The 27151-nt window shown below is 46.8% G+C and overlaps 2 protein-coding genes across 2 annotated transcripts in view; one reads left to right on the top strand and one right to left on the bottom strand.

Annotated features, from left to right (window-relative positions):
- LOC140460921 (sulfhydryl oxidase 2-like) overlaps positions 1-14007 on the top strand; it is a 43913-nt gene extending 29906 nt beyond the window's left edge. The window contains exon 2 of the mRNA XM_072555648.1: positions 12320-14007. Within this exon, the coding sequence (XP_072411749.1) occupies positions 12722-13438 (717 nt within the window). The 5' untranslated portion in view covers positions 12320-12721 and the 3' untranslated portion in view covers positions 13439-14007. The remainder of the gene's footprint in view (positions 1-12319) is intronic.
- Positions 1-27151, bottom strand: part of LOC140460045 (uncharacterized) — a 911064-nt gene that overhangs the window by 882630 nt on the left and 1283 nt on the right. The gene's annotated exons all lie outside the window — the stretch shown is intronic.

Genomic DNA, 27151 nt, shown 5'->3' with positions numbered 1-27151 from the left:
CCATTTCGATCTCACACATGCGCAACATGAACACTGTTCACGGTAAATAGAGCGATATCTGGTTCGCAAGGGATTGTGGGAAGTATAGCAGCCATTAAAAAGATGAAATCAAGGGTCCTTTATGCCGTTTTAACCGTCCTTTTTCATGTGTTGGTGACGAATGCGTCAATAGCTAATCTTTAATCGATTTTCGATTGATACACTGAGTGAAAGACCACAGATGTTTAACTCTCTTTTTCCAGTATAATGCTCTTTATCTGTCCTCACATAAGGATCAAATCAAAGCCCGACATCTGTTCCTCCTGAACGTTGACTTTTTTTCAATTTGCAGGTTCCATCCCTCCGTTTCAACCATTTATTAAAAGTTACTCATGGTGAATGGGCATCGCTGGATAACCAGCATTTAGTTCCCCTTGAGAAGGTGATGGTGACCCGCCTTCTTCAACTGCTGTGATCCATAATGGTACGGTGACCCACAATGTCCTTAGGGAGTAAATTCCAGGATTTAGACCCAGGGACACTGAGGGAACAACAATATATTTCCAAGTTAAGATGGTGAGTGGCTTGGAGGGGTACTTGCAAGAGGTTGTGTTCCCAAGTATCTGTTGCTCTGGTCCTTCTAGTTAGAAGTGGTTGTTGGTTTGGAAGGCATTTTCTAAGGATCTTTGGTGAATTTCTGTGTTGGGTCTTGTAGATCATACACACTACTGCTTCTGAACAGTGGGGCAGAGGAAGTGAATGTATGTGGAGATGGTGCCAAACAAGCAGGCGACTTTGTCCTGGATGGTATCAAGCTTTTTGAATGTTGTTGAAGCTGCACCCATCCAAGCTGGTGGGAGAGGATTCCATTACACTGCTGACTTTGTCTTGTAGAAGATGGACAGGGTTTGGGGAGTCACTGTATTCCTGACCTGTTGCCTTCTCTTGTTGCCATTGTGTCTGTGATTAGGCTAGTTGAGTTTCTGGGTAAAAACAATGACTGCAGATGCTGAAAACCAGATTCTGGATTAGTGGTGCTGGAAGAGCACAGCAGTTCAGGTAGCATCTGAGGAGCAGTAAAATCGATGTTTTGGGCAAAAGCCCTTCATCAGGAATACAGGCAGAGAGTCTGAAGGGTGGACAGATAAGTGCGAGGAGGATGCGGGTGGGGAGAAAGTAGCATAGAGTACAATAGGTGAGTGGGGGAGGGGATGAAGGTGATAGGTCGGGAGTGGATAGGTGGAAAAGAAGATAGACAGGTAGGACAAGTCATGGGGACAGTGCTGAGCTGGAAGTTTGGAACTGGGGTGAGGTGGGGGAAGGGGAAATGAGGAAACTGTTGAAGTCCACATTGATGCCCTGAGGTTGAAGTGTTCCGAGGCGGAAGATGAGGCATTCTTCCTCCAGGCGTCTGGTGGTGAAGGAGCGGTGGTGAAGGAGGCCCAGGACCTCCATGTCCTCAGCAGAGTGGGAGGGGGAGTTGAAATGTTGGGCCACAGAGCGGTGTGGTTGATTGGTGTGGGTGTCCTGGAGATGTTCCCTAAAGTGCTCTGCTAGGAGGTGTCCAGTCTCCCCAATGTAGAGGAGACCGCATCGGGAGCAATGGATACAATAAATGATATTGGTGGATGTGCAGGTAAAACTTTGATGAATGTGGAAGGCTCCTTTAGGGCCTTGGATGGAGGTGGGGGAGGAGGTGTGGGCACAGGTTTTGCAATTCCTGCGGTGGCAGGGGAAGGTGCCAGGATGGGAGTGTGGGTTGAAGGAGGGCATGGACCTGACCAGGTAGTCATGGAGGGAACGGTCTTTGCGGAAGGTGGAAAGGGGTGGGGAGGGAAATATATCCCTGATGGTGGGGTCTGTTTGGAGGTGGCGGAAATGTCAGCGGATGATTTGGTTAATGCGAAGGTTGGTAGGGTGGAAGCTGATCACCAGGGGCATTCTGTCCTTGTTACAGTTGGAGGGGTGGGGTCTGAGGGCGGAGGTGCAGGATGTGGATGAGATGCGTTGGAGGGCATCTTTAACCACGTGGGAAGGGAAATTACGGTCTCTAAAGAAGGAGGCCATCTGGTGTGTTCTGTGGTAGATCTGGTCCTCCTGGGAGCAGATACGGCAGAGGCGGAGGAGTTGGGAATACAGGATTGCATTTTTGCAGGATGTAAGATGGGAAGAGGTGTAGTCCAGGTAGCTGTGGGAGTCGGTGGGTTTGTAAATAATGTTGGTATCAAGTCGGTCGTCAATAATGGAGATGGAGAGGTTTAGGAAGGGGAGGGAGTGTCAGAGATGGTCCAGGTAAATTTAAGGTCAGGGTGGACTGTGTTGGTGAAGTTGATAAATTGCTCAACCTCCTCACGAGAGCACGAGGTGGCGCCAATGCAGTCATCAATGTAGCGGAGGAAGAGGTGGGGAGTGGTGCCGGTGTAATTATGGAAAATCGACTGTTCTCCATGGCCACAAAGAGACAGGCATAGCTGGGGCCCATATGGGTGCCCATGGCTACCCCTTTGGTCTGGAGGAAGTGGGAGGATTCGAAGGAGAAATTGTTAAGGGTGAGGACCAGTTCAGCCGAACGAATGAGAGTGTCGGTGGAAGGGTACTGTTGGGGACATTTGGAGAAGAAGAAACGGAGGGCTTGGAGCCCCTGATCATAGCGGATGAAGGTGTAGAGGGATTGGATACCCATGGTGAAGATGAGGCATTGGGGGCCGGTGAAACAGAAGTCTTGGAGGAGGTGGAGGGTGTGGGTGGTGTCTCAAACATATGTGGGGAATTCCTGGAATGGGGGATAGGACAGTGTTGAGGTAGGTAGAAATGAGTTCAGTGGGGCAGGAGCATGCTGAGACGATGGGTCGGCCAGGGTGGTCAGGCTTGTGGATCTTGGGAAGGAGGTAGAACCAGGCAGTGCAGGGTTGCCAGACTATAAGGTTGGAAGCTGTGGGTGGGAGATTTCCTGAGGTGATGAGGTTCTGTGTCGTCTGGGAGATGATGGTTTGGTGATGGGGGTGGGGTCATGGTCGAGGGGGTGGTAGGAAGAGGTGTCCTCGAGTTGGCGTTTGGCTTCAGCGGTGTAGAGGTCAGTGCGCCACAATACCACTGCACCCCCTTTATCTGCTGGCTTGATGGTGAGGTCAGGATTGGAGCAGAGGGATTGGAGGGCTGCGTGTTGTGAGGGTGAGAGGTTGGAGGAGGGGAGGGGGGTAGACAGGTTAAGGCGGTTAATGTCCCGGCGGCAGTTGGAAATGAAGAGGTCGAAAGCGGGTAATAGGCGTTTGCGAGGTGTCCAGGTAGATGCATGTGTGTTCGAGGTGGGCGAAGGGGTCCTCAGAAGGTGGAAGGGAGTCCTGATTGTGAAAATAAGCTCGGAGGCAGAGGCGGCGGAAGAAGTATTCGACATCACAGCATGTATTAAATTCATTGATGCGTGGACGGAGGGGGATGAAGGTGAGTCCTTTGCTGAGGACTGATCGTTCGTCCTCAGTGAGTTTCTGGTCAATGGACAGTGGGGTATTTAGTGACAGTAACACTGTTGAATATCATGGGGCAGTGGCAGATGATCTCTTTTGGGGATGAGTCATTGTTTGGCATTGGCATGGCATACATGTTACTTGTCACTCATCAGCCCATTGGATATTGTTAAGATCTTGTTGCATTTCAAACTGAACTGCTTCAGTTTATGAGGAGTTGTGAATCGTGCTGAACATTGTGCAATTATTGGCAAATATTTCCACCTCTGACCTTATGATGGAGGATGGTCATTGATGAAGATGGTTGAGCCTAAGACACTACCCTATGAATTCCTGAAGAGACGTTCTGGAACTGTGATGACTGACCTCCAACAACCACAGCCATCTCTCTATGTGCCAGGTATCCCTGAACAATTCAGATACACAACAATATTTCAAAACTAATTGAAGGAATACATATGAGACACCTCTCTTCTGGGAGTCTCCAGTGCAAGTTTTTCTGTTCCAGAAACAATTTGATAAGTGTTGACTTTCATTAACCTTGTTGATCTTGGCCACACGCAGTGCCCCCATCCATTCTCCCCACCACCCACAGCTCCCACTGTCCATTTCCCCCGCCAACAACAGCACCCCTTGACCATTCTCTCTCCATCCCCAGCTTCTTGTCCATTCTCCCTCTATACTTCAAACAACCTGTCCATTCTCTCTCATGCAACCCTCTGCACCCCTGTCATTTCATTCCTCACCCTGTTGCTGTCCTGTCCGTCTGCCCCCATCTATTCTCTTACCACACCCTCTGTCCCATTTCTATTCTTCCAGGCCTCCACCATCTCCTCTCTATCCATTCTCTCTCTCTCCCTCCTCCAACCATCTGCCACTCCCCGCATCATTCTCTCTCCCCTGTTGTGGGGAAAAACACCAGGCTCGGAGTCAGAATTGAGGTTCAATGACAGAGTTTATTGCACAAGGAAATACCGGGGCTCCGGGGAGAGAAAGACCCCAACAGCACAGTGTCAGCTGCGAGTCTTCTCTCGACCCGGAGCACACGTCAAGAAACTTTTATACATCTTGTGATACAATCGGTCAGGAATGAGATTATTGTCTTTGTAACATGATTTGGTTATGGTAATCATTGTAGAATTGTTGATAGTGTCGATACAGTCTTTGTCAGTTCCAGCACAGCCTTTGTTAATTTCCGCACAGTCGTTGTCAGTTTCAGTGCAGACATTGTCCATTTCAATGTCTGCATGGAAATCCATTGTTGTAGTAATGGGCGCTAATTGCTCTTCCTGAGAAGGGGGATTCCTGCAGCCCTGGCTATTAGCATTTGGTATTGAGTCTGTATCAAGCTGTTAGCACTTCTATAAGAGGTGTTGGCTGGACCCAGACACTTCGGCGGGCAGTGTTAATTACTCATGAGTATTGTCTCCCCCACCCGCCTTAAACTAATTAACTGGGTTCTGAGTCCATTGTGCTGGTATTCTGGTGGCCCCAGGCAGTGTCTGTATCAGCTCTGCGGTTTCTCTCCGTATTGTGATCCAGCGGCCATCTCGTGTGTCAAGTTGGCCAACTGATTGCTCAGTGGCCAACTTGTGTATCCGTGTGCATCGTGTCACCCTGTCCTGTGCCATCTCCCACTTCTTCACCACGCCCACTTTCTTGCCCCCGCCCAGTCTATCAACCCCACTTATTCTCTCTCTCTGTACCCCCTAGTCTCTCTACCCCCACCCTCTGCCCCCGTCCATTTTCTCTCTCTCTGTCCCCCATCCATTCGGTCTCTTTTCTCCCCAGCCCCCACCACACCCGTCCTTTCTTGAGCCTCGAACCAGGTTTGACCGCTGTATCAAGCCCTTCAAAGGACAGAGAGAGAAAAAATAGATGGTGATGACTCTGCTTGGGAGTCGGGAGGGGTGAGAAATGGCTGATCTTCAAAATTGAGAATACCTAAAATGATATATTCAGAAACATTGTTAAAGTCAGAAAGCATGTTCAAGTTTTTAAAAGAGCTGCTGAAATCTTTCTGAAACTTTCACTGAAATAAGCACAGTCAGGCCACAGCTCAGGACAGGCTTGAAGGGGCGGATGGCCTAGTCCTAGTGTTGTGAAGTTGGTTCCAACTATCTAGAAATAGCGTCACAGAGCACAGAAACATACCCTTCGGTCTATACCAACCAGATATCCTAAATTAATCTAATGACCAATTTTCTATTTTGCCCCTTATCCCTCTGAATCTGTCCTATTCATATCTCCATCCAGATGCATTTTAAATATTATCATTATACCAGCCTCCACCACTTCCTCTGACAGCTCATTCCATACACGCACCACCCTCTGTGCAAACAGGTTGCCCCTCAGAAATCTTTCCCCTCTCACCCGAAACCCATGTACTCCAGTTCTGGTCTCGCCCCCCAACCTGGGGAAAAGACATACAAAAGTTGAGTAGCCAGACAGAATGCAAAAGCAATACAATGTCGAATCACAGCGAAAAATAAATTGTGCCTATACCCCTTTTTTCCTATTGGCATTTGGACTCTTAAAATCTGACAGGAACACCAGCATCCCCAGTGAACATAGTACGCATGTTTTCCAGTGTCAGCACTACAGTGCGCATGCCCACCATTGTCAGCAAAATTCAGGGCACGCTCATCGCTTTCCGCAAAAAATGGCGCGCGACCTTCCTTTGATGGCCCAATGGGGAACCCTGGAGGACCAGAACGAAATTGGTCCTCCTGCCAATCAGAGCCACTGCATTGTATGAATGCGGAAGTTGGACCACGAGTTTCTGAAGCTGCTAATCCTGCACCTAACTTTCTGAATCAACATTGAGCTTCACCCAGACTGCAAATTCCTTCCTCTGTGTAAGATCTGTGAGTACGGCACTCTCTTTTCTCGCCCCCTTTGGCATTTCTATTTCTTTCCGGAGTTCAATTGTTGACTTGCATCAACTGAAAGGAAACGGAGTGATCCCAGGGAGGGGACGGACTATGGAAACGTGGTCCAGGTCTGTGTCTCAATTGGCAACATAGACAGACAGGAGGCTGGAAGGGCACAGCAAACAAGGCAGCATCAGGAAGTGGAAAAGTCGATGTTTCAGGTGCAAGCCTTCTTCAGGACTGGGGGTGGGTGCTGGGGCTGGGGCTAAAGTGGGGATAGGTGAAGAGAGGGAGAGGGTACGGCCTGATTAGTCAATTGGGGGAACAAATCAGGTTGGTGGCAGGAAGGAGTGGAAATGAGGGGCATGGGTCTGAGAAGGGAGTCGGGGGTGTAAAGGCAGGTTATTAGAAATTGGAGAACTCAATGTTGAGTCCTGTAGGCTGTAGGCTGCCCGGGGGGGGGGGGGGGGGGGGAAGATGGGATGTTGTTCCCCCAATTTGCAGTTTGGTTCGTTGTGGTAATAGAGGAAGCCTAAGATGTTCTTGTCAGGAAGGGACTGGGAAGGGGAATTAAAACGGGAGGTCCGGACAGCCTCTGCAGACCTGGCTGTGATGCTCGGTGAACTGTTTCCAAAGTTTACGCTCGGTCTCCCCGATGTAGAGAAGACCACAATTTACAAACACGTGGCAAATGCAGTATCTCAATGTGAAGTTATAGCCATTGCTGTGAAACAAAAAGCAGAAAGGAGATGTATTGTTTAAATGGTGATATATTGGGATGTGGAGAAAGTGAGAACTACAGATGCTGGAGATTAGAGTCAAAGTGTGGTGCTGGAAAAAGGCAGTATACAAGGACCAGGAGACTCGACATTTCGGTCTCGAGCACTTCTTCATCAGGAATGATGTGTGGATGTGCAAAGGGGCCTCAGCGTCCTTCTACACCAATCACTGCCAGTTGTGTTCAGAAGTGGGGATATCTTCCTGCAGTTAGGGGGTCATTGAAAATATTCAAGGCTGAGTTCATGTGAATTTTGAACAACAAAGAAGTGGATGTTTCTGGGGGAAGGCAAGAAAATGGTTTTAAGACCAATACAGAACTGTTGTAAAGTTATACAGCATAAAAACAGACCCTTCAGTCCAACTAATCCATGCTGAATATATTCACAAACTAAACTAGTCCCACCTGCCTGTGTTTGGCCCATATCCCTCTGAACCTTTCCTATTCATGTACTTATCCAAATGCCTTTTAAACGTTGTTACTGTACCTGCATCCACCACCGTGTCTGGACATTCATTCCACACACAAACCACTCACAGTGTTTAAAACATAAAGGTGCCCCTCCTGCCTTTTTAAATTCTTTCTCCTCTCACCTTCAAATTTGCTGACTAATCTTTATACCCCCACCTTAGGGAAAGTATACCCAGCGGTCACCTCATCTCTGCCCCTTGTGATTTTATACACCTCTGTCAGGTCACCTCTAAACCTCCTGTGATCCAGTGAACAAGTCCCAACCTATTCATCTCGATGGTTGTGAATCTGCTGATAATCTGTTGAATGTTGGTGCAGGCTTGAAAGACCAAATGGTCTATTCCTGCTTCCAATTCTCTCTCACTGTGTCCAGGACAGCAAGAGAACATAAGACATCGGAGCAGAAATTGGACCATTCAAGGTCTGCTCTGCCGTTCAATCATGGCTGATAGGTTCCTCAGCTACATTTGCCCACTTTGTCTCTGTAACCCTCCATTGTCTTGATACTCAAGAACGTCTCTATCTCAGTCTTAAATATCCTCAGTGACCTGGCCTCCATGGCCATCTGTGGCAGTGAGTTCCATAGATTCACCACTCTCTGGCTGAAGATGTTTCTCCTTACCTCCATTCTGAAAGGTCTTTCCTTTACTCTAAGGCTGTGCCCACTGGTTCTAGTCCCTCCAACCAATGGAAACACCTTCCCAACTTCCACACTGTCCAGGCTGTTCAGTATTCAATTAGAATGCCCCCGAGTGTGGGCCTGTTAATCAGCATGGCCCAGACCCTTTCGGATGAGGTACAGCAGGGATTACCTTGAGCAAACTGAGAATGTCTGGGGTGGAGATTTTCAACTTCAAGGGAATAAGAGAGGAAAGAGAGTTCACTATGAATGAGAGTTGATCAGGTGGGCTGATGGGCCAAGGTGTGGCAGTTTAGTTTAGAGAAATGTGTGGTTTGCATTTTGGTCAAGCAATCCAGGCAGGACTGACACAGTTAAGGGGGATGTTGCAGAACAAAGAGACCTTGGAGTGCAGGTTCATAGTTCCTTGAATCACTGGTAGACAGGATAGTGAAGGAGGCATTTGGTAGGCTTTCCTTTATTGGTCAGAGCAGAGAGTACAGGAATTTGGAGGTCACGTTGGAGCTGTGTAGGACATTGGTTAGTCCACGTTTGGAAGACTACATTTATTTCTGGTCTCCCTGTTATAGGAAAGATGTTGTGAAACTTTGAAAGGGGTCGGAAAAGATTTAAAAGGCTGCTGTCAGAGTTGGAGGGTTCGAGTAACAGGGAGAAGCTGAAATGGCTGGGGATATTTTCCCTAGAGCATTGGAGGCTGAGGGGTGACCTTATAGACTTTCGAAAGGGGAATGGATAGGGTGAATACCCAAGTTACTTTCGCCAAAGTAGAAAAGTCCAAGACTAGAAAGTATATGTTTGAGGTGAGGGGGAATTTTAAAAGGCATTTGGATGGGTACATGAAAAGGAATGGTTTTGAGGGGTATCAGCCACATGCAGGCAAATTGGATTAGGTTGATTTAGGATATTTGTTTGGCTGGACAACTTGGACCAAAGGGTCTGTTTCCATGCTGCATGACTCTAATCTTCTTTGGTGAAAGCAGAAGTGTGATTGTGAAGGCTAGAGTTTCAGAACAGCTTTCAAAGATGTTTTGCCCTTAATGGGAGCAGAAGACGTTACGATGAAATTTTGCATTTGTGAGACAGCAACCGAGTGAGTGGGTACATCTGAGGTTTTGGTGGAAAGTGGAATATCATTGCACTGTGGGGATGAAACTTTACCCTATCCAGTCATTTCTGCTGGTGACTGAAACCAGGCTCAAGATTAGGAGGAGTAAATTTAAGACAGATGAGGAGGAACTGCTTTTCCTGGAGAGTAGTGAATCTTTGGAATTCTCTGTCCAAGGAATTAAGGCTAGTTGGGACAATGCAGGGAGGGGAGGACCAGAGACAATGGATAGATCAGCTGTAATCTTAATTAATGGCGGAGCGGCTGGGCGGGCCAAATGGCCTACTCCTGCTTCTATTACTCTGAAACTCTAACCCTGCATTTCCCATGGCTAACCCACCTAACGTGCACCTCCCTGGACATTATGGCCAATCCAAATCAAGACTGGTGAGTAATGTAGTGATGTGGAAAATGAACATCAGAGAACAATTGAAAGGGACAAGGAGAGTAAATATACCAGCAATCAAAACTGGATTCTAAATTGAAACTAAAAATGGTGTGTCTGAATGTGTGCTGCATTGTGACAAAAGTGAATGAATTGACGACACACATTGAAGAGAATAATTGCGATCTGACACTCCCTACAGAGACTTGGCTTGAGGATGACAAGGATTGGATCCTGAATATTGAGGGTGTCCTCAAATTGGAAGCTAGGTAAAGGTGGAGGGTTGGCACTGCTAATCAAAGCACTGATTACAGGGTAGTCTGGTGTCAGCTCAGATTTCAGGTCCTGATTTCTCTGCCCTCTGTTCTCTTCTACACCTTCTGGAACAATAAAACATTCAGTCAATCAAGCCCCAACCCACAATCTCCCAGCCTGTCAACCATCCAGGCACAGTGTAGTCACAGCAGGGAATCAAACAAGAAAAATGAAACCAAATTTGAAATAAATAGGTGCTTGTGTTTAATGTTTGTTCATTAGGAAGTAAACCAGAAATGGGGATCTCCCAGGATTCTTATACTGCCCTACTTGAGGAATTCTCTTTCCCCTTATATCTAACTATTAGTACCCAGCTAGGATTTACAACAATACTTACCCCAACAGAAGGCATATAGTCTCAAATAGACAGAGACATACAGGATGGAAATAGACATTTTCTCTCTCTCATGTGCGTGCACACACACACATTCACTCCCGTGGACTTGTTTGTGTATGTTTGCAGAATTATATTTGCAGAGCTGGGCTAAAATGTCACTTTTTGTTATAAAACTTTAAGTTCTCTTGAGAAGGTGCCTTACAGGTAGTTCTGGGATTTGCATGTTAATGATACCTGCAACCCATTCGAAAAGATGAAAGACTTCACAATCCAGGTTTGTTTAACAGGTCATTTCAGTGGCAGGACACTGTTGTGTTTTTTCATAAATTCTATGTCTTATGACCTTATTCTCCACAACCACCTAATGAAGGAGCAGCGCTCCAAATGCTAGTGCTTCCAAACAAACCTGTTGGTCTACAAACTGGTGTTGTGTGATTGTTAACTTTATCCATTTTAGGGGTGATTTCCTATACTAAATTATCTATAGTGCATAGGGATGTGCAGGTTAGGGTGGACTGGCAGTTCTAAATTACCCATAGTGCCCAGGGATGTGTAGGTTAGGTGTATTAGTCAGGAGGATTAATATTGAGCAATGGTTGAGGGTGAGTTACCCTTTGGAGGGTGGGTGTGGACTCGTTGGGCCGAGTGGCCTGCTTCCACACTTGGGATTCTCTGAAGGGAAGGAATTCCTGCAAACTGCAGGGCATCACAATGCGGAAGTGGCCCTGTCAGTTTCAGAGTGAAACTCCCTCCCTCTGGACAACTGTTCATCTTGGGAAGGAGAGGATGGGGGGGGGGAATCTGTTCACTTGTAGCAGCTGGAGTGAATCCAGTGAGGGAGCAGACTCTGCAAACTCTTAATTACTTGGGCCAGGAGAGACGGAAGGATGGGGTGGGGCTGTTTTCCCTAGAGTCTGATGGGTGACATTACGGACTTTTTATAGAATCCTGAGGGGTATGGATAGGGTCAATACTCAAGGTCTTTTCCTTTGGATGGGGGAAGTCCAGAATGAGAGGGTAATAGGTTTCAGGTGAGGGCGGTGGAGTGGGGGGAGGCATGGGGGGATGTAAAAGAGATTTCAGGGGCAAATTTCTTTTTATGGAGAGGGTGGCGCAGCTATGGAATGAGCTGCCAGAGGAGGTGGTGGGGTCTAGTACAATTTCAACAGTTAAAAAGCATGTGGATAGGCGTATGAATACGAAGGGTTCAGTGGATCGGGGCCAAGTGGCGGTACATGCGACTGGAGTCATAGAGATGTACAGCATGAAACAGACCCTTCAGTCTAACTTGTTCTTGCCGAACAGATAGCCAACCCAATTTAGTCCAGGTGCCAGTCCATATTGGGGCCAAGTCTTGGCAAATATGACTAGATTAATTTACGATACTTGGTCAGCTCAGACAAGTTGGGCCAAAAGGCCTGTTTCTGTGCTGTATGACTGATTGTCTTCGGTGAAAGCAGAAGTGTGGTTGTGAAGACTGGACTTTCAGAGCAACTTTCAAAGATGTTTTGCTCTGACTGGGAACAGAAGAGTTTCACTGAGGTGTGTCGGTGTTAATGCCTTGATGTCTCAATTTGCTCCCACCTTCCTGGGGACATTTACCATTTTGTTCCACAAATAGCTGCTTTGCAGGTTATCCCATGAATTGACACACTTGTATTTGCTTCCCAGAATCAGACCTGCTCACTGTCAACTGTATCCCAGTGTTGTGGAGTTATCCAAAATGCAGAGAGATGTCAGTCTTGACGTTTTTGCTTTACTGCCCCTGTAAGAATCAGCACCTTCAGGGGAATTAGTTAGAGCGGAGTGAGAACAGGTGGGGGGGAGGGGGGTGGGGTGGAAAGAGAGTGGGATTGTGCTTTCAATTTTGTGGAATAACAAAAGAAAAGAATATTCCACAGAAAGTAGAATTCCTTGTTCAGAATTTCTACCCTGCACTGACAGTGATGGCTTTTGTAATCTCTTTTTACAGAGTATTTGAAGATCTGATGACGGAAGTTTCAAAATGAACAGATGAAGGGCTTATGCCTGAAACTCTCCTGCTCCTCAGATGCTGCTTGACCTGCTGTACTTTTCCAGCGCCACACTTTTCGAATCTCACTCACCAGCGTCTGCAGTCCTCACTTTGACGTCAATGTCTGACAGTCACTCAGTCCATCGGGACCACAACAATTTTCAAGTATGATTCTATGAGAAGGAGCAAAGTTTTTTGGTTCCTGTGTCAGTACGTTTTCAGCATCAGTGGGACTGGATGAGAGACCCTACCATTGCAGTGCACTGAGTGTGTAGCCTGAAGCAGTTATACGGTCTGGGAAGAGGAATTCACGGTGGGGAGAGCCTCCGCACATGTTAGTGTGCAGCTGAAGCTTCGGCCATGGAGAAACCAGAGGTATCCCGCCCCGAGGAGAAACCATGGAAATGTGGCGACTGCGGAAAAGGCTTCCGTTTCCCGTCTGCCCTGGAGATTCATCGGCTCAGCCACACTGGGGAGTGGCCGTTCCCCTGCCCTGTCTGCGGGAAGGGCTTCAGCGATTCCACTAACCTCCAGATCCACCAGCGCGTCCACACGGGGGAGAGGCCCTTCAGCTGCCCTGAGTGCGGGAAGGCCTTCAGCAATTCCTCCCACTTGGTGAGGCACCAGCGGGTCCACACGGGGGAGAGGCCGTTCACCTGCTCTCAGTGCGGGAAGGGCTTCATCTGCTCCTACCACATGCTGAGGCACCAGCGGGTCCACACGGGAGAGAGGCCGTTCACCTGCTCTCAGTGCGGGAAGGGCTTCACTTGCTCCTCCCACCTGCGGAGCCACCAGCGTGTCCACACCGGGGAGAGGCCCTTCAGCTGCACCGAGTGCGGGAAGGCCTTCAGGAATTACACTAGCCTGCTGAGGCACCGGCAGCTCCACACGGGGGAGAGGCCATTCCGATGCCACGAGTGCGGGAAGGCCTTCAGCAATTCCTCTGACCTGCTGAGGCACCGGCGGATCCACACAGGGGAGAGGCCCTTCAGCTGCACCGATTGCGGGAAGGCCTTCACCCGCTCCTCCCACCTGCAGAGCCACCAGCGGGTTCACGTGTCTTCGCAGGGGGATTGAAGGAATGACAGCCAAGTGCCATTATCGACTGGACTATCAACCCACTTCTGGGGATTCTGGGTTCGATTCCCACCGCGACAGATGGTGCAATCAGAATTTGGTCATAAATCTGGAGTTCAGAATCTAACAATGAAACTATTTTTGGTGGGATGGGGGTGGAAGAAAACTTCCATCTGATTCACTCAGTTCTTTTTTTAGGGAAGGAAACTGTCATCGTGGGAGAAGAGTCACTCAGTCGTCCCAGCTGCATCCTTTACCCGATCTGGCCTACACGTGACTCCAGACCCACAGCAGTGTGGTTGACTCTACACTGCCCATCCAACGAACTTGGATACAGGATACGGGTTGAAATTGCTGAGTGAGGCAATACTTCCCCCGGGTTAAGGCTGTACCAAGGAAACAATTACAAAGGGACAACTTGGTGGTGACCAATAATGAAGAAAGTGAGGAGTTGCAGGGGATGTGTGCACTTTGACCTTGAGCTGTTTTTTTAAAAAATGCTACTTTTTCTATGCCTTTCTGCTGGGAGATTCTGAAGCTGTAACAAAGTTGGGTCATAATAAAGATTATCTGAACTTCACGCTGAGCTCAGACTCTCATTGAGAGCTTTGAACTGCAACAGGTTTTTGTTTTAAAACTGCTCATTTCTTTCAGGTGAAAGTGACAACTGCTGATGCTGGAGATCAGAATCAAGATGAGAGTGGCGCTGGTAAAGCACAGCAGGTCAGGCAGCGTCCGAGGAGCAGGAAAATCGACATTTCGGGCAAGGTTGATTTTCCTGCTCCTTGGATGCTGCCTGACCTGCTGCGCTCATTTCTGACAGCTTCCTGGACGATGTTTCCAATGTTGTGTATTGGTTCCAGCAGTCACTGAGTAGCCAGTATTGTTAGAAATTGTAAATTTTTCAGGAGTGCAGGTACTGCATCATCCCATTGTCATTATACAGTTTCCTGGTAGCACTGGGAGGTGTGGGCTGTGTCCACTGGAAACGATGTGGAGCTGCCGGTGTTGGACTGGGGTGGATAAAGTTAAAAATCTCAGAACACCAGGTTATAGTCCAACTGGTTTATTTGGAAGCACGAGCTTTCGGAGCGCTGCTTGGGATGTTTGTGGAACAGGATCATCAGATAGAACCACCCGATGAAGGAGCAGCGCTCCGAAAGCTAATGCTTGCAAATGAGCCTGTTGGAGTATCACCTGGTATTGTGTGAATTTTAACTTTGCACACCCCAGTCCAACACCGACAACTCCAAACCGGGTACATAGTTCTTTGAAAGTTGCATAATTGGGAGACAGGGTGGTGAAAGTGACGTTCAGCACACTTGCCTTCATTGTTCGCACCGTTCAGTGTAGGAGTTGGGACATCATGTTGAGGTTGTACAGGATATTGGTGAGACCACTTTTAGAGTGCTGAGACACTTCTGGTCGCCCTATTAACGACCACAGGTTGACAGGTTACTTTATTTCGATTTATAAAATCATGGGTGGTGCAGGAAAGGTAAATATCACAGGGGGGAAATGGTGAATCTGCCCTTTTTTACTTAAATTCTAAAATGTCCAAATACCATCAGTGACAGCAGCGTCGCCAGAGAGAATAATGCTCATGCTCCTCGCTGCACGCAACACACGCTTCGCGACTTCCTTTTGGTGGGCCACTCAGAAGCCCTGGAAGACCGGAAGCGGACTGTCCTCCTGCCAATCAGAGCCTTCCTGTTGTCTGAATGCAGAAGTTGGAACACTAGCTTCGGAAGCTGCTGCTGCTCTCCCTGAATGAAGATCGAGTTTGCTCCAGGCTGCAACCTCCTTACTCCGCCGGTACGCCACTCTCTTTATCAACTCCTTTTTCATTTTTTTCATGCTGGGCTTCAATTTTTGACTTGCAGCAACCGAACAGAAAAGGAAATTAATCCACGGAGTAGACAGAATCAGGAAAAGGTTTTCATAAACAGAAAGTGGTTCATGTATGGAATGAATGTCCCGAGGAAGTCGTCGATGCACGTTTCGATGCAACCTTTAAAAGACATTTGGATAAGTACATGAATAGGGAAGGTGCGGAGGGATATGGGGCAAACACCAGCAAGTGGCACTAGTTTAGGTTGAGAACATAGCACGGAATACTTCGACTGAAGGGTCAGTTTCTGTGCTGTCTGACTGTAACTGTTCTGTTGTGGTCTGAAAATCATTTTCTTGCCTTCCACTTTAAACGTTGTTACTATACTTGCATCCAACACGTAAACCACTCAAACAAAGCCACCTCATGTACACAACATAAAAATCTACACTTTGATGTTCAAAAATCAGATGAACTCAGCCTTGAATATATTCAATGACCCCCCTAACTGCAGGAGGACATCCCCACTTCTAATATATCACTTGCCTTGCTGATTGCTTGCTGCACCTGTCTGACAACTGGCAGTGACTGGTGTAGAAGGACGCTGAGGCCCCTTTGTCCATCCACACATCATTCCTGATGAAGGGCTCATGCCTGAAATGTCAACTCTCCCGCTCCTCAGATGCTGCCTGTCCTGCCGTGCTTTTCTAGCACCACACTCTTAGACTCTGATTCCAGCATCTGCAGGTCTCACTTTCTGTACATCGGATGCTGAGGGTTAACCTTTATAAGGGTCAGTGAGTCAATACCCAAGGTTTTTTCACCAGGATAGGAGAGTCCAGAACTAAAATGCATAGCTTTTAGGTGAGTGGGGAAAGGGACATGAGGGGCAACCTTTTCACACAGAGTGGTACATTTATAGAACTGTCAGAAGAAGTGGTGGAGGCTGGAACAAGTGCAACGTTTAAAACCCATCTTGATGTGTAAATGAATAGGAAAAGTATGGAGGGATATGGGCCATGTGTAGACAATTGAGACAAGATTAGTTTAGGATATCTGGTCGACACTGACGAGCTGGGCTGAAGGGTCTTTTTCTGTGCTGTAATACTCAAATCAACTTCAGTGAATGCAGAAGCATGGTTGGACTTTCAGAGCAGCTTTCCAAGATGTTTTGCCCTTACTGGGAGCAAAAGAGGTTATAATGAAGTCTTTCGTTTATGAGACAGCAACTGAGTAAGGGAGTACATCTGAGATTTTGGTGCACAGTGGAAATTCATTGCACTGTGGGGATGAAGCCATACCCTATCCAATCATTTCTGCTAGTGAATGAGACAAGGCCTCAAGGTGAGGGGGAGTAGGTTTAGGACAGTGATGAGGAAGAACTGTTTTTCCCAGAGAGTAGTCAATCTACGGAATTTTACCCACCTAACCCACACATCCCTGGACACTGTGGGCAATTTAGCACGGCCAATCCAAATCAAGGCCGGTGAGTAATGTAGTGATGTGGAAAATGAACATCAGAGAACATAGAAAGGGACAAGGAGAGTAAATATACCAGCAATCAAAACTAGATTCTAAAGATCACAAAAATTTAAACTAAAAATTGTGTGTCTGAATGTGTGCTGCATTGTAACAAAATTGACTGCACACATTGAAGAGAATAATTATGATCTGAGACTCCTGACAGAGGCATGGCTTCAGGATGACAAGGATTAGATCCTGAACAGAGAGACATTAGTTAAATGGGAAGCAAGGTAAAGTTAAAGGTAGAGGGTTGGCACTGCTAATCAAAGCACTGATCACAGGGTGGTCTGGTGTCAGCTTGGGTTTCAGGCCCTGATTTCTCTGTCCTCTGTTGATCGCCCTGTTCCCACAGACTAAGATGTCGATCTGTTCTCAGCTCTTAAAGAAGTAAACCAGAAACAGGGGTCTCCCAGGAATCTTACACTGCCCTACTTGAGGAATTCTGTCACCCTTACATCTATTAGTACCCAGCTATGATTTACAATAACATTTACACCAACAGAAATAAAGCATCTGTTATCAAATAGGCATAGAGCACAGAAATAGACTTTTTCTCCATCTCATGCACACATGAGATAGATCATCCACGGGGGTGAGTTTGTATTTGCAGCATGACGTTTGCAAATACATTCTACTTTGCTCAAAGACTGCACAATCTGCAGGCAGTCAATACATGTAATATTTTGTAAATTCCACTTTGACAATAGATAATGGGCCCACTACTTTTTGTCATTTATATAAATGATTTGGATGTGAGCATAAGTGGTATAGTTAGTAAGTTTGCTGATGACACCAAAATTGGAGATGTAGTGGACAGCGAAGGAGGTTACCTCAGATTACAATGGGATCTTGATCAGATAGGCCAATGGGCTGAGAAGCGGCAAATGGAGTTTAATTTAGATAAATGTGAGGTGCTGCATTTTGGGAAAGCAAATCTTAGCAGGACTTGTACACTTAATGGTAAGGTCGCAGGGAGTGTTGCTGAACAAAGAGACCTTGGAGTGCAGGTTCATAGCTCCTTGAAAATGCAGTCACAGGTCAATAGGAAGCATTTGGAAAAGCTTTCCTTTATTGGTCAGAGTATTGAGTACAGGAGTTAGGAGGTCAGGTTGCGGTTTACTGGACATTGGTTCGGTCGGTGTGGAGTTTTTGGGCCGAGTGGCCTGCTTCCATACTGTGGGGATTCTCTGAAGAGGAATGGACTTTTGCAAACTGTGCAAGGCAAAGCAGGCATGTTGCGAGGGCTTGCTGCTGGCCTTGCCCCGCCTCATGCTCCTTCCCCCTCTTGCCCACCCCTTGTTGGCGTCACAATGGCCCTGTGAATTTCGGAGTGAAGGTTGCTCCCTCTGGGCAACTCTTCATCCTGGGAGGGAGAGAGAGGGGGGAGGGTGGGGTGATGTCTGTTCACTTGATGCAACTGGAGTGAATTCAGGGAGGGAGCAGACTCTGAAAACTCAGATATGTGTCTTAATTACTCGGCTGAGGAGGGATGGAAGGATAAAGGAGGTGGAGTAGATCTCTTTTCTGTTTTTACTTTGTCTTTTCTTTTCTATCCTGGTCTGAAAGGGTTGACTTTTGTAATCTCTTTTTACAGAGTATTTGAAGATCTGAAGACAGAAGTTTCAAGATTAACAGATGAAGGGCTGAGGACTGAAATGTCGACTCTCCTGCTCCTCGGATGCTGCCTGACCTGCTGTGTTTTTTCAGCATTGCACATTTCAACACTGACTCTCCAATGTCTGTAGTCCTCACTTTGACGTCTGACTGTCACTCAATCCATTGGGACAGCAAGGATTTTGGGCTATGATTCTGTGAAAAGTAGCAAAGCTTTTTGGTTCCAGTCTGACTGTTTTCAGCATCAGTGGGACTGAATGAAGACCCTACTGTTGCCGTGCACTGTGTGTGGAGTCTGAAACAGTTATACGGACTGGACAGAGGAATTCACGGCGTGGAGGGGCTCTATACGTGTTCGTGTGCAGCAGAAGCTTCAGCCATGGAAAAACCAGAGGAATCCCACCCCGTGGAGAAAAGATGAAAGTATGTCGACTGCGGGAAAGGCTTCCGTGTCCCATCTGCCCTGGAGACTCATTGGCGCAGTCACACCAGGGAGAGGCCATTCTCCTACCTCAGGTGCAGGAAGACCTTCAGCACTTCATCCCCTCTGCTGGCCCCACCAGCAGGTCCACACGGGGGAAGAGGCCCTTCAGCTGCCCAGAGTGCGGGAAGGGCTTTACCCAGTCCTTCCACCTGCGGAAGCACCAGCGAGTTCACGTGCCACTGCAGGGGGAATTGAAGGAGCGACGGCTCAGTGCCATAATCAACTGGACTGTCAACCCAGTTTAGGGGACTCCCGGGTTTGAATCCCGCTGTGGCAGATGGCGGAATTGGAATACGGTCAGAAATCTGGAGTTTGGAATCTATCGTTGAAACTATTTTCAGGGGATGGAGGGAGGTGTGGTGGTGGGAGAAAACCCCCATCCGATTCACTAACATCCTTTTTAGTGAAGGAAACTGCCGTTGGAGGAAAAAGAATCACTCAGTCATCCCAACTGCATCCTTTACCCAGTCTGGCCTACGTGTGACTCCAGACACGCAGCAGTGTGGTTGACTCTACACTGCCCCAGAACAGGCAAATGCACGGAGAGAAGCTTACTTGGAGACATGATATGGGTTCAAATTGCTGAGTGAGGCAGTATTTCCTATGGGTTATGGTTGTACCAAGGATCCAATTCCAAAGGATTCCTGCTGCGCTTTTCCAGCAACACATTTTCAGCTCTGATCTCCAGCATCTGCAGTCCTCACTTTCTCCTCCAATTACAAAGGGACAACTCTGTACTGACCAATAGTTAAGGAAGTGAGGTGGCGGGTGGGATGGGGCAGGAGTGTATGCGCTTTGATCTTGAGCTGTTTAAAAACAAAATCAACTACTCTTTCTCTGCCTTTTTGCTGGGGGGAATCTGAAGCTGTAACAAACTTTGGTCACAATAAAGGTTACCTGAACATACTGCCAGGCTCAGGCTCTCATTGAAAGCTTTGCGCCCCAAGTGTCAGCGGTTTTAAAGCTGCTCATTTCTTGCAGCCTCCTGCATTGAGTTTCCAATGTCGTGTATCAGATGAAGCAGTGAATTACTAGCTAATATTGTTAGAAATTGTAAATTTTTCAGGAGTGCAGGCACTGCATCGTTTCATCGGCAGATTATTGGAGGACGGCGAGGTGTGGGATGTGTTCACTAGAAACGAGGTGGTGGAGGTGCTGGTGTTGGACTAAGTTGGACAAAGTTTAAAAATCACAACACTGGGTTATAATTCAACAGGTTAATTTGGAATCACTACTTCATCGGGTAGCTGTGGTGCAGGATCATAAGACACAGTTTATAGTAAAAGGTCTCAGTGTCATGCAACTGATTTGATATATTTATCAAATGTACATTGCTGTTAAGTCTTTCATCTTTTAAAATGGGTTGCAGGTTTTAGTTCATTAATGCGTACATCCCAGAGCTACTAATAAGTCATATTCTAGAGATCATTTAAGGTTTTTTTTTGAAACTGGTGACATCTCAGCCCAGACAATGCATGAAAGGTGTGTCAGTATCCCAATCTTAAATCAGACTGGTTCTTTTTCCAAACTCGGAATTTATAAAATATTACATGGATTGACTACCTGCATGTTGTGCGCTTTTTCTGCAAAATTGAATATATCTGTAAATTCAAATTCACCCCATCGTTATATGTATGTGTGTATGACAGAGTGCATGTGTGATGGAGGGGAAGCCTGTGAGAGGGTAAGTGTGTTGGGGGCGGTGTATGTCTGAGAGAGAGAGTGTGTGTGTATGAGAGGGGTATAGATAAAAGTGAGGGGTTGCATTTTCCTAAAATAAGGAAGGGTAGGGCTTGTACAGAGGGATATGGGGTGGGGTTCAGGTACATACTTCATTGAAAGTTGCAGCACTGGTTGGAAGGGTGCTTCAGAAGGCATTCAGCACACTTACCATTTGTTCACACCCCATTGAATAAAGGAGCTAGGACATCACGTTGAAGTTGTACAGGATGTTGGTGAGGCCACTTGTAGAGTATTGAGAACGCTTCTGGTGGCCCTGTAATAGGAAGAATACTATTACAGAGGGTTCAGTAAAGATTTACCAGGATATTACCAAGACTGGAGGGTTTGAGTTATAAGGAGAGGCTGAGACTCTTTTCACTGGAGCACAGGAGGTTGAGGGATGACCTCTTTTGAGATTTATAAAATGAGGGTTATAGGGAAGATGAACATCAAAAATAACGAGGAGCGTGCGCGGTTATGCCAAGTGACGAAGGGAGAATTGTGGCAATTGGACACTTTAAATCCGTCAGGAACAGCATCTCCATACAGCATAGTGCGCATGTCAGGTGAGGTGCCAGAAGACTGGAGGTTGGCTAACGTAGTGCCACTGTTTAAGAAGGGTGGTAAGGACAAGCCAGGGAACTATAGACCAGTGAGCCTGATGTCGATGGTGGGCACGTTGTTGGAGGGAATCCTGAGGGACAGGATGTACATGTATTTGAAACGGTAAGGACTGATTAGGGATAGTCAATGTGGCTTTGTGCGTGGGAAATCATGTCTCACAAACTTGATAGAGTTTTTTGAGGAAGGCAGAGCAGTAGATGTAATCTATACGGACTTCAGTAAGGCGTTCAACAAGGTTCCTCATGGGAGACTAATTAGCAAGGTTAGATCTCACGGAATACAGAGAGAACTAGCCATTTGGATACAGAACTGGCTGAAAAGGTAGAAGACAGAGGGTGGTGGTGGAGGTTTGTTTTTCAGACTGGAGGATCTCCACTGTGACCAGTGGAGTGCCAGAAGGATCGGAGCTGGGTCCTCTACTTTTTGTCATTTACATAAATAATTTGGATGCGAGTATAAGAGGTACAGTTAGTAGGTTTGCAAATGACACCAAAATTGGAGGTGTAGTGGACAGCGAAGGGGGTTACCTCAGATTACAACAGGATCTTGACCAGATGGGCCAATGAGCAGAGAAGTGGCAAATGCAGTTTAATTCAGAAAAATGTGAGGTGCTGTGTTTTGGGAAAGCAAATCTTAGCAGGATCTTATACACATAATGATAAGGTCCTAGGGAGTGTTGCTGAACAAAGACACCTTGGAGTGCAGGTTCATAGCACCTTGGAAGTGGAGTCGCAGGTAGTTAAGATAGTGAAAGCGGCATTTGGTATGCTTTCTTTTATTGGTCAGAGTATTGAGTACAGAAGTTGGGAGGTCATGCGGCGGCTACAGGTCATTGGTTAGGCCACTGTTGGAATATTGCGTGCAATTCTGGTCTCCTTTCTATTGGAAACCTGTTGTGAAACTTGAAAGGGTTCAGAAAAATTTACAAGGATGTTGCCAGGGTTAGAGGATTTGCAGTAGAGGGAGAGGCTGAACAGGCTGGGCTATTTTCCCTGGAGTGTCAGAGGCTGAGAGGTGACATTATAGAGGTTTACAAAATTATGAGGGGCATGGATAAGTTAAATAGACAAAGTCTTTTCCCTTGGGTTGGGAGTCCAGAACTAGAGGGCATAGGTATAGGATGAGAGGGGAAAGACATAAAATAGACCTATGGGGCAAGGTTTTCACACAGAGGTGGTACGTGTATGGAACGAGCTGCCAGATGAACTGGTGAAGGCTGGTACAATTGCAACATTTAAGAGGCATTTGGATGGGTATATGAATAGGAAAGGTTTGGAGGGATATGGGCCGGGTGTTGAGGGATGGGACTAGATTGGGTTGGGATATCTGGTCAGCATGGACGAGTTGGACCGAAGGGTCTGTTTCCATGCCGTACATCTCTATTACTCTATGCTGGTTCAGCAAAAGCCGCACATGCTCTTCGCTGTCTGCAGAAACAGTGTGAACCCTTCTTCAAATGGACCAACGAGAAGTCAGACAAGGAGCCTGGTCCTCCTGCCAATCAGAGCCCTCGCTATTTTCTGAATGCAGAAGGTGGACCATGAGCTTCTGAAGCTGCTGCTGCTCCTCCTCCTCTCCGAATGAAGATCAAGCTTGACCTCAGACTGCAACTTCCTTCCTCTATCCACCATCTGAGAGTACGGCACTCTCTTTTCTTAACCTCTTTTCCATTTCAATTTTTTCATTCTGGGGTTAAATTGTTGACTTGCAGCAAATGAAAAGAAAGCAACTGAACCCAGGGAGGGGACAGAGTCGGGAAACGTTGGTCCAGGTCTGTATCTCAATTGGCAAACGCAGTCCCACAGTGTGAAGTTATAGTCTCGGTTATGAAAAAATAACAGCCGTAAGGAGGTGTGTTGTTTAAATGGTGATATATTGGGATGTGGAGAAAGTCAGGACTGCAGATCCTGGAGATCAGAGTTGAAAAGTGTGGCACTGGAAAAGCACAGGAGGTCAGACAGCATCCAAGGAGCAGGAGAATCGACGTTTCAGGCATTAGCCCAGTATCAGGAATGATGTGTGGATGTAAAAAGTGGCCTCAGCATCCTTCCACACCAGTCACCGCCAGTTGTCAGACGGATGCAGCAAGTAATCAGCAAGGCAAGAGGTGTATTAGTGAGAGGAATTGAGTTCAGAAGTCACCTTGCAGTTAGGGGGTCATTGAATATATTCAAGGCTGAGTTCATCTGATTTTAGAACAACAAAGTGGATGTTTATGGGGGAAGGCAAGTAAAATGATTTTAAGACCAGTACAGAACAGTTACAGAGTCATACAGCACAGAAACAGAGCCTTCAGCCCAACTAGCCCATGCTGACTATATTCACAAACTAAACTAGTCCCACCTGCTTGTGTTTGGCCCATATTCCTCTGAACCTTTCCTATTCATGTACTTATCCAAATGTCTTTTAAACGTTGTTACTCAACCTGCATCCACCATTTCCTCTGGACATTCATTCCACACACAAACCACTCTTAAAAAAGGTGCTCCTCATGTGTTTTTTAAATCTTTCTCCTCTCACCTTAATTTGCTCTCTAGTCTTGAAATGACACATGCCATTCACCTTATCTTTGCCCCTCATAGTTTTGTTAACCTCTATAAAGAGAACAAAGAACCTTACAGCACAGGAACAGGCCTCTCAGCCCTCCAAGGCTATGCTGATCGAGATCCTCTAAACCTGCCCCCTATTTTCTAAGGATCTGTATCCCTCTGCTCCCTGCCCATTCATGTCTTTGTCTAGATACATCTTAAATGACGCTATCGATCCCACCCCTACTGCCTCCGCTGGCGATGCATTCGAGGCGCCCACCACCCTCTGTGTGAAGAATTTTCCACGTATATCTCCCTCAAACCTTTCCCCTCTTACTTTGAACTCGTGACCCCTAGTAATTAAGTCTTCCCCTCTGGGGGAACAAAATTCTTCCTATCCACCCCTATTTACAACCCTCATGGTTTTATAGGCCTCAATCAAGTACCCCCTCCCCCCAACCTCCTCCTCTTCCCAACTCTCCAATCTATATTCTGCTGTATCGTCTGACAGTCCCCTTCACTATCTGATAGTCCATCAATCTGAGTGTCATCTGCAAACTTGCTAATGAGGCACCCGACACCTTCACCTTTCAACCTCCTGTGCTCCAGTGAAAAAAGTCCCAGCCTACCCTTCAATAGGTGTGAATTCTGTCTGCATCCCAATGTCAAGTCAGCCTGACATTTTTGATAGAAAAGCTCTGCATTTAAATTACGTTCTTGAGAAAGTTACTTGAAACAGGTTCTGGGATTAACATACCAAAGAACAGAACCCAATTCTAAAAGTTGGAAGATTTAATTTAAATTGTTTAATGTATCACATCTCCATGACACTGGACTCCTTTAGTCTAATCATGATCTTATTCTCCACAACCACCTGATTAAGGAGCAGCACTCGGCAGCACCGCTGTCTCACAGTGAAGAGACCCAGGTTCAATTCCCGGCTCGGGCAACTGTCAATGTGTGTTTTGCACATTCTCCCCGTGTCTGTGTGGGTTTCCTCCGAGTGCTCTGGTTTCCTCCCACTGTCCAAAGATGTGCAGGTTAGGCGAACTGACCATGCTAAATTGCCCGTAGTGTTAGGTGCAAGGGTAAATGTAGGGGAATGGGTCTGGGTGGATTGCTGGGAGGGTCGGTGTGGACTTGTTGGGCTGGAGATCCTGTTCCACACTGTAAGTAATAAAATCTAAAATAAATCTAATCACTCCGAAAGCTAGTACTTCCAAACAAACCACGTTATGGCAGCAGCGGGAGGTGTGGGCTATATTCACTAAAAACAATGAAGCAGTTAGGTAACACACTGGAGAGTGAAGGGTGTATAACATGACCTCCCAACTACTGAACTCAATGGTCTGAGCAATCAAGGAAAGCAATCTAAACGCCTTCTTCACTATTGTGTCCACCTGACACTCCACTTTCAAGGAACTATGAACCTGCACTCCAAGGTGTCTCTATTCTGCAACACTTCCCTTAACTATGTCAGTCCTGCCTGGATTGCTTGACCAAAATGTAAACCTCTGATTTCTCTAAATTAAACTCCAATTGACTCTCTTCGGCTCATCAGCCGATTCCATAAATTCTAATTTATAGTGAACTATTTCCTCTCTTATTCCCTGGAAGCTGAAAATCTCCATCCCACACTCTCTCCCTCCATTTTCACTTTACTGAAAGCGGAAGAACGGGATTGAGAAATTGATCAGCCACGATTGAATGGAATGAGCAGATCTGATGGGCTGAATGGCCTAATTTCTGCTCCTACGTCTTGTGTGGTCTGTTGCTGTCCTGGACACTGAGAATTGGGACTAGCATTGAACAGATCATGACTGGATATGGATCTACCTTCATTTGGGCAGATACGCTGGGACTTTTTCACTGGACCATAGGAAGTGGAGAGGTGACCTTATCGAGGTTTATAAAATCACAAGGGGAGAGATGAGAACAGTGGGTGTCCTTCCCCGAGGGTGGGGGTTTCAAGATTAGGGAGCAAATTTTTGACGGTGAGAGAGGAGAAAGAGATTTTCAAAAAAAAGGTCGATGGGCACAATTTTTTTAGACAGAGTGGTTCACGTGTGGACTGAATGTCTAGAGGAAGTGGTGGATGCAGGTACAGTAACAACGTTTAAAAGACATTTGGAAAAGTTCATGAATAGGAAAGGTTTGGAGGGATATGGGCCAAACACTGGCAGGTGGGACTGGTTTAGTTTGAGAACACAGTCAGTATGGACTAGTTGGACTGAAGGGTCTGTTTCTGTGCCTGTGCTGTATGGCTCTGTAACTCGGTCCTATACTAGTCTTATAACCATTTTCTTGTCTTTCCCGTAAACATCCATAAAAGGCCAAGTGGACGTCCCAGTCTCAACCCATTTTAAAGCCCTTTCCCACTCCCTTTCTGACATAACCATCTTTGGCTTCCTCCATTACCACAACAAACCAAACCACAAATTGGAGAAACAAAACCTCATCTTCCGTCCGAGCAGTCCACAGCCCGGAGAACTCAACACTGAGTTGTTCAGTTTCAAATAACCCCCCTTTCCATCACAAACTCCCTTCCCAGGCCCTCCCCCTCCTTTCTAACTCCTCCCTGACACCAACTAGATTCCTTCTTCCCATTCACCAACCAGGTCGTATCCTCTATCTGTCTCCACCTATCCCCACTTCATCACCCTGCTCCCAGCACACACTTGTTCCACAGCTCTCCCTATACCCACCCCCAGTCCTGAACAAGGGGTGCACCAGATACCTCGACTTCTCCACCTCCTGATACTGCCTGGCTTGCTGCGTTCTTCCAATCTCCTGCCGATCTATTTTGCCAATTGAGACAAAGGCCTGGACTAACTTTTCCACAGTCTGTCCCATCGTTGGATTCACTCCTATTCCTTTCAGTTGCTCCAAGTCAACAATTGTTCCCTAGAATGAAACGTAAATGGAAAAGGGGGTGAGAAAAGAGTGCCGTACTCTCAGATGTTGGACAGAGGAAGGAAGTTGCAGTCTGAGGTGAAGCTCAATCTTTATTGAGAGAGAGGAGGAGCAGGAGCTTCAGAACCTCATGGCCCAACGTCCGCATTCACCAATAGGGGAGCTCTGAATGGCAGGAGGACAAGTGTCCTTCTGGTCCTCCAGTGCTCCTTATTGGTCCATCAAAAGTAGGTTTTGCCCTTTTTCTGCCGACAGTGAGGAACATGCCCAATGTTTTGGTGACACTGGTGCCCTGCTTGTTGACATTGAGGAGTTTACACAATATGCTCTGTGGCGATCCTGGTGTGATTGACAGATCTTAAATGTCTAAATGTCTATCGGAGAACAAAAAGGGTAGAGCCATAATTATTTTCCCCATGTGGCTTGATATTTTATTGCTTTTGCATTTGTGTGGCTGCTCAATGTTTTTATGT

The sequence above is a fragment of the Chiloscyllium punctatum genome, chromosome 36, assembly GCF_047496795.1.
Source record: "Chiloscyllium punctatum isolate Juve2018m chromosome 36, sChiPun1.3, whole genome shotgun sequence".
Classification (NCBI taxonomy): Eukaryota; Metazoa; Chordata; class Chondrichthyes; order Orectolobiformes; family Hemiscylliidae; genus Chiloscyllium; species Chiloscyllium punctatum.
The sequence above is the reverse complement of the archived record's forward strand: the minus strand, read 5'-3'. Positions and strand labels throughout refer to the sequence as shown.